This window comes from Hevea brasiliensis, chromosome 12, assembly GCF_030052815.1.
Source record: "Hevea brasiliensis isolate MT/VB/25A 57/8 chromosome 12, ASM3005281v1, whole genome shotgun sequence".
Classification (NCBI taxonomy): domain Eukaryota; kingdom Viridiplantae; phylum Streptophyta; class Magnoliopsida; order Malpighiales; family Euphorbiaceae; genus Hevea; species Hevea brasiliensis.
This window is the reverse complement of record NC_079504.1, coordinates 39,873,664-39,881,844: the sequence shown is the minus strand read 5'-3', so window position 1 is coordinate 39,881,844 and position 8,181 is coordinate 39,873,664. Positions and strand designations below refer to the sequence as shown.

Sequence of the window (8,181 nt, the reverse complement as noted above, 5' to 3'; positions counted from 1 at the left end):
TAAAAATTTATTAAATATATGATAAATAAAAATTCAAATATCTTATATTATTTATATTGTAATAAAAATTATTTGAGGAGGGGCCAACAATTAAAATAAAATAAAATTTTAAGCACACATGTTAGCATATTAGCATATATACGTACCCCCACTAGCCCTCCTTCCCCCACCTCGGCCCATTGCCATTCTTAGGCGAAGTTAAATCCATATACAACTGAACTTATAAGGGAGGAATTTTAAACAACGTTACTTGCAAGGAAGTTGTTTTACTGTATCTTGTTGAATGCTATTGCTACTAATTTAGTTTTTCTTTTTGTGTTGATGTCTTAATAAAATGGCTAATTAGCTAGATTTAGGTGAGGCATACCTGAATGCATGATACAAATTAAAGTTTAATGGCTATTAAAATTGATAATACTCAAATTGTATGACAATTTGTTTAAGCATAGTATCAATTTATTTGCACAACATATTGAGTGAAAAAAAACAAAAACAAGATGACGACGAAGAAAGGTTAAGAAAGATATATTTGCATAGATCACAACTAGAATTTAATAGTACTCAAATTGTATCACAATTTGTTTCAGTATAGCATCAATTATTAGCACAACACATGGAAGGAAAAAAAAAAAAAAAAAAAAAACCAAGATAACAACGGAGAATTGTTAAGAAAGATACATTTACATATATTACAACCAGAAGAGTGGACATTTATTCAATATGACTTTCTCTTGAAACGATAAGCACCTGTGGTTCAAGTCAAGTAAAAAAAAAAGTTGGTCATGTTACCATTAATCGAAAAGAATTTTCAAGGGAGTATGAAACAATACTATAACGTTCAGTGGCGAAGCTAAAAAATATTTTTTTGAGAGGACTAATATAAGGGCAGAGCTACATGCTATTAAGTGTGGTCAATTGATTAACTTTATAAAAGTATTTTAAAATATATAATATATAAAATATTTTAAATGATTTTCAGTATATTTTCGTTAAAATTAATTAAAAAAAATAAAATGGGGCAATTTTATATTTTGAACTAATATTATATGTGAAAAGACTTCAAGTATCTATATAATTTATTTTCTGAAAATGATTATATAGTTTTTTAAATAATTTAAATGAAAATTTGATATATACATAAAAGTATTTTATGTTTAAATTCTATAAGGTAGCAGAGATAATAATCTTCTCAATTTACAATCATCATTTTAATTATTTGTTAAAATAATTATAAAATGTCTTGATTATTAAAATTTATTTTTTTAAAATTAATTATTTACAATTATTTGAAATTTTAATTGTTAAAAATTAATTATATATATATATATATATTGATTTAAATATAATTATTTAAATATACTTAAAATTTATGAATTAAATAAATAGCTCTACTAAATAAAATTTTTAACTCTGAGATATTGTTAAATGTAAAATTAATTTTAAAATAATTAATTATGCTTATTATTTTTATATTTTGAAGGAATTAATCTTATCTATTCAAAAAATATTATAATAAATTATAATTAAATTAATAAAAATTGAAAATGTCAATATTATAAAATTTATTAAATATATGATGAAAATAAAAAAATTAAATATTTCATATTATTCATAATATAATAAAATAATAAAAATTATCAGAGGGGTCAATAATTAAAATAAAATAATTTTTTTAAAGAATATACATATATGGGGGGCCATGGCCCCCTGCCCCCCCCTAACCCCCTTCCCTTTTGATAACGTTTAAGTTATTTTGATAATTTTTATGCAAGTCAAAATGGACTTTAGTTCCATGTTATCTTGAGCCCGTTAGATATCTATTACGTTGCGTCAAGGAAAAAAAAAAGGGCCTATTGAAGGAAAATTAATAAATTATTAAATAAATTAATAAAATTAGAAATATATGATATAATTAAACAAAAATGCAAAAACTAAGATATATTTAATTATTAAGCTAAAAAAAAATTTGGAAGTTAAGTCGTAGAATTACCTCTCAATCACCCTCCATCTGAATATTCAGAAAAGTTTTCTTTACCAAATGCAACTTGTTCATGACATCAGCCATATTCATTCGTTCCATTGGTGATTCCATTGAACATGCAACTCCAATTTCAAGCATTGAAACTAGGCATTGTCTCAGATTTGTTGTAACCTGGCTCAAGTTCTCATGGTGATTGGTTTCTTCTGCTTCCATTGTGGCATCATCATCACATTCTTCATTTGCTATTTCTTTAGGGAGAAGGGTTGGATCCACAATTTGTAAAAGTCTTTTTGGCAATGCTGCCTTTACAAAATTATGGAGATTTATTCCCTCTTTAAACATTTCATCAGTTGGTCTTCTTTCTGAGAACATCTCTAGCACAAGAATTCCATAACTATAAACATCTCCTTCTTTCGATGCTATACCACTCATTCCATATTCTACAAGTATGTAAAAGTAATCAAATTAATATGGCGATAATAAGTTCATCATTTGTTGACTAACAATAAATTAACAAACTGGGAAAACAGGTCTTGATTAGAGCAGGTATAGGTGAAAGTTAAATTTTATTGAGCATATAACTCCTCAGGGGGAATTTATATGGAACTGAATGTGGTTTGGAGATGGGATATAGAACGGTGGTCCTGAAAAACATATCAATTTTTGTTTATATGATAAAAGGAAAAAAAAGAAAAGACTATTAAGGGAAGAAGAAGAAGCAGAATTAGAAGAAAAAGAAGAAAAATAGAGGAAGATGCTTATATAGTTGTTAATTACCTGGAGCAACATAACCAACGGTTCCATTGATTCTAGTTGTGCTGATTTGACTCAGAGATAAATTGCTGTTGATTGAGAAGAGTTTTGCTAGACCAAAATCACTTACATGAGCAACCATGTCATCATCAAGAAGAACATTGCTGGGTTTCAGGTCACAATGAATGATAGGCTTTCCACAGAGGTCATGTAGATAATGCAATGCTGATGCTACATCAATGGCGATATTGAGTCTTTGAAGAAGGTTCAAGCTTCTTTTCTGATCTTCACCTTCTGCACATGGATGCAGCCACTTTTCTAGGCTTCCATTCCCCATATATTCAAAAATTAAAGCCTTGAATGCATTTGTTTTGTAATCTAAGCTGGAGCAACATGTTACGAGCTTAACAAGATTTCGATGCCTTATATTCCCCAGCGAATTGCATTCAGCCATGAAGCTCTTAATGGCACCCGTTTGCTCGAGGTTGAGGACCTTAACAGCTACTGGTGTTTGGACTTGAGGTAGAAATCCTTTATACACAGAGCTAAAGCCACCTGAACCAATTAAATTGCTAGAAGAGAATCCATCCGTTCCTTGATAAAGGTCTTTATAAGATACCTTTAGAAGGTGGTTCATTTCTAAGGGTGCAACAGAAGGCTTGGTTCTTGATTTTCTCATCCAGCGAATAAGAAAAAAGATCAGAATCGAAAGCAGAGTTGGAACCACACAAGCAATTGCAACCACTAGCTTAAGAGTGTGGGATTTCACTTTCTTCAAGAGTTTAGTAGGGCATTTTGGTAAACCAAGTTCTGGGACATCACCGCAAAGCTTGTTATTCCCAATCAGTGATAATGCACTGGCATTAGTAAATACTCCTCTTTCTGGTACCTCTCCCTCAAGATCATTGAACGAAAGATTCAAGTATTGGAGATAAGGGATTTCTTGGAGATCTTTGGGAATTTGTCCTGACAAGTTGTTTCGCGAAAGATCTAAATATTGAAGGCCTTTAAGGGAAGCTAAAGATGAAGGGATGGTTCCTTGGAAAAAATTTCCTTGCATATAAAGATATTCTAGGCTCAAGCAACCTCCAATGGTTTCAGGAATTTCACCTGAAAGATTGTTTTCTGAGATATCTAGTGTATTTACATTTTTAAGCTTTCCCACTTCTGTTGGTAAGTGCCCAGTGAAAGAGTTAAAAGATAAGTTCAGTATTTTTGATAAAGAAGTAAGACCTAAAACTTCCTCAGGTAACTCTCCGCTGAGTCTATTTTCTGCAATTTGTACAGCATATAAATGTTGGCAATTTCTAATACTTGAAGGAATGCTTCCTTCCAATTTGTTTCCAGACAGCAATACACGAGATAATTGAGTGAGGTTACCAATGGAGGACGGAATTTGACCTGACAATTGATTGTAGCTTAAAATTAATGATTGTAGCTTTTGAAGCTTTCCAAACTGAGATGGGATGAAACCTGTGAAAAGGTTTTCTTCCAGTTGCAAATCAATTAAGTTGACAAGATTCTCCATCGCAGCAGGAATAATTCCAGTGATTTCATTTCCTCCCATGTATAATCTAATGAGCCCAGTTGAAAAATTGGCTACAGAGTCTGGCAAGACACCTGCAAAATTATTTCTGGTGATAGAGAAGATTTGTAGATTACTACAGTTTGTCAAGGAGGTCAAGAAAAGTAAGTCATTCGATGAATTACTTCCAAGATTATTGAACTCGAAATTCAGCCGTAAGATACTCTGTAAATTTCCAAGATTAGTGGGAACTTGTCCCACAAATTTGTTCACGCTCATATCAACACGTTGAAGCTGAGAGGCATTAGACAATGAATTTGGAATTGGGCCAGACAAATAGTTTTCACAGACTAAAAAAGCTTGAAGATTTGGGAGAGTGAAGAAAATATTGTCAGGTAGACTCCCACTAAGTTGATTGGCAGCAAATACCAGAGAACTCAAAGATGTGATGTTGAAAAGAGATGGAGGGATTATACCTGATAATCTATTAACTCCAACGGCAAAACTATTCAAGCTTTTTAATCGACCCATCTCATTTGGAATACTTCCTTCCAGATCATTAAATGTTGCAGAAAACGTGGTAAGTGATGAAAGGTTGCCTAAAGAAGGAGGAATTTCTCCTGTCAGATGGTTATTGCGAAGTCCAAGCTTTTCCAGCTTTGGCAGGGAGCCAAGTTCTTCTGGGATCTTTCCAGCAAGATTATTCCACTGTAAATATATTGTGTTGAGCTGGAAACAGCGAGTCAAGTTGAGTGGAATTGTACCATTTAATGAGTTATTGTTGACAAAGAACTTCTGCAGTCGAAACAACTTGCCAAGTTGCTGCGGAATTTCGCCCTTTAAGCTGTTGTTTTGGAGGTTGATCAACCTAAGAAAACTGAGGTTGCCAATATATGGTGACACAGAACCAAAAAGATTCTGCCCTTCTAAGACCAAGGAGGTGACTCTTTGATGGCTGCGACCACATGTGATTCCAGTCCAGTGGCAGAAATGGAGAGAATCATTCCATGAGTTGAAGATTCCATAGGGATCACTGGTTATCCTTTGTTTGAATTTGAGCAAAGCAAGTTCATCTGTCTCTCTTCCTGAAGCACCGGCTTGCAGGCATCCTAATTTAATAGAGAAGAAAAGAAACACTTGCAGACAAACAAATGCATAAAAGCTGCGCTTACTAAACTTCATTTGGTTTGAAGAGGCAGGAAGCAGCTATTAGAATTGTTTGGTTAGTTCAAAAAGTGAGATGCAGAAAACTATATATAAAACCATCCAAGCCCAGTGTTGAAAATTTCCTAAGCTGATAATAATGATATTTGGGGAATGCGTCAAATTGTCAAGGTCGTCCCAGCTAAACAAGTTCTACCTACCTCAGTAAAGTTAAAATTTCTTAATTTTAATCCAATGCATTACGTACATTTCGGTCTTTAAAATTTAACGCATTAGGAGCATTTCGCCTTCGCCTTCCCTTTCATTTCCTTTTCCCTGACTTCATTGGCTTGAACAGGTTCCCCTTCTCCACCACTTTGATTTTGGGATTTCTCAGGGTGAGGAGGTAAATTTGAGCATGCAATATATATATATATATATATATATATATAAGCAAAAAAAATTTATAAAGGAAATGAGAGAGATTGTGGGGGCGCTCTGACTAAAACTTTGCCGATAAACAATCCATTTACATCGAACCTACAGAACACCAACCACAACCAGAACTTAAAAAACACCAAAACAAAAGAGCAGATAAAAAACTCCAAGACCAGAATCTACAGGAGAGCAACGAAGCCTGAGGTTCTACTAAAACCCTGTTTTACCAAGGGATCTGCACATGAATTTGCCTCTCTTAACACATGACAAAATGAGACATTTTTAAAAAAGTGTTAAAGTAATCTCTTTGTTTTTCAAATTAGGGATTTAGGATTTATCACAAGTAAATGTTGAAAAAAAAAAAAGAAATTTTTCTCAATTAGCAAAGTGAAATCATGGTTTTTGGTTTCAGTAGATATGATTTGGTGACTGAAATTTTTGAGTATTGGCTTAATTGGTGCTTTGGATTCAAAATTAGAGATATGATTAGAAGTAAAAAGTAAAATTGGAAAAACTATAACTAGGGTTCTGAGTTTCTTATGCAATGAAATGAGAGCAAAAAGAGGAATAAGGAGAGAGGTATTGGCTGAATGCAATAAATCCACAGAGAATCCCAAAGGGCTATTGATAATACACTTGGACCTAAAGGGATGTTGATGAGGGGAAGAGAGAAAAGGGGAGAGATGGAGATCAGGGATTGTTAATTTTGTAAACCATGTTTTTTTTTTTTTTTTTTGTCAATTAGTCCAACTCATAAAAACTTCAATAGCCTATATTTTCGCGTGATTGTTGTTTTTTAAGTGTTTTCTTTACATTATATTACTATTTAATTTTTAATTTATTTTATATATTTTATAATTATATTAGATTTTAATAATTTATGTTGACACCATATTTTGATCGATCCTCAAATGCATAACTTGTGTAATTAATATACAATTTTCTGTTGATACTTTCTTGAATGGATCTCTCATCTTACCACAGGTCATTTTCTCTGAACTAGTAATAATTTCAGTTCTCCTAAATAAATAATAAATTTCAAATTTATTCAACCTCAGATATACTCAAGTTAATTGTTTTCCGACCTCTCTGCCTCTACTCAACCCGTTCGGATTGATGTCCAATCTTCGAACCATCTGATCTTACATTCGATTGTCTTCGAATCTTGGTGGGGTCACATAATTCAAAATTTCAAATTGTGGTTAGTTTTTACTATCAGGTATCTTGCTCTAATTGTTCAAATATTTCTTAATCAAGTTGATGTTTTATTCGATCTCTAAATAATTGTTCCAATCCTAATAAATTATTTCGACTAGGACCCGATCTCATGTCTTTACAAATCACTCCAAATGTTTCAAAGTTTCAATCGATATTCGTTCATAAGGTCTTACGATCCCATGTTCGTTTTTCCGATCTCTTTAAGTGGTCTCATGTTTTATGAGGGATAACCGATCTTAGGTTATATGTTCAACTTTATTCAATTTAGTAGGGGTTAATTCTATCTAGAACGTGCAAACTTGATTTAATATTTTCCGATCTCATCTAGAATTAATCACAAATGAACTTAATTCATTTTAAAAGAAAATACAAAGTCACTCAGTAGGAGGATCTTCCCTAGCCTGCTCTTCAGGTATATTTTCAATATTCTCTCCCTCCTCTCTCTCATGTTCCTCTTCACTCTCGGCCTCAACACCAGGGGCAAGCTTCTCCAGCCAGGTGAAGTCTTCTTTAGGGTAGTGCTTCACCAGCTTGGCTAGGAGATTGCTATGGGCATTCACATAGACATTAGCTTCCTTCACCAAAGCTTTGTCCTCCTTGGCCCTTATCTCTCTAGAGAATCGAGCTAGATCGGCAGCTTGGCAAGCCCGAGCATCTTCAAGTTCCCTCTCCAGCTGAGTCATTCTTTCCTCAAAAGACCTCACTTGGATCTCCAAGTCAATGATCTGATCATTAGCAGCTGAGAGTTGGGTCTTCGCAACTGCTGCATCTTGCACTGCCTTGATAATCTCCCTTCTTAAGAGATGAGCCTTCTCCCTGATTATCTGTTGGTTCACAACTGCCTCCAATCCCAAACTCATGGTCTGGGTTAGAAGATCTTTGATGCTCTCCTGGGCCATCCGAATCCAATCTTCTTCAAAACAGATCGAAGAGCCTAAGACCTTCGCAAGATCAGGATTTCCCCGAACTGAGTGGTTCCTCTCCAAGGATTGAAGCAGGTTCTGGGCACCTTAAGAGAGTGGTCGAGCTGCTGGGATGGCTGGTCCAGCAGAGCCACTCTCTGCACCCGAAGAGACCGAAGGTAGAGGAGGAGGAGTTTTACCATGTCTAATAGGAGGCTCAG

General features: G+C 33.8%; 1 protein-coding gene across 1 annotated transcript; it reads right to left on the bottom strand.

Annotated features, from left to right (window-relative positions):
* Nucleotides 1–514: 514 nt before the first annotated feature.
* On the bottom strand, nt 515–5,441 carry LOC131169211 (putative receptor-like protein kinase At3g47110). Its single transcript, XM_058130688.1, has 3 exons — nt 2,759–5,441; nt 1,991–2,421; nt 515–747 (listed from the first exon to the last, which is right to left on the bottom strand). Exons 1-2 carry the CDS (start codon nt 5,439–5,441, stop codon nt 1,994–1,996), a joined length of 3,111 nt encoding a protein of 1,036 aa, XP_057986671.1. The 3' UTR covers nt 515–747; nt 1,991–1,993.
* Between the last annotated feature and the right edge of the window lie 2,740 nt (nt 5,442–8,181).

Excerpts from the sequence above, each read along its gene's own strand:
- LOC131169211 (XM_058130688.1), bottom strand. The coding sequence starts at position 5,441 with ATGAAGTTTAGTAAGCGCAGCTTTTATGCATTTGTTTGTCTGCAAGTG. Across the intron at positions 2,422-2,758 it reads CGTTGGTTATGTTGCTCCAG|AATATGGAATGAGTGGTATA; the intron begins GTAATTAACAAC and ends ACATACTTGTAG.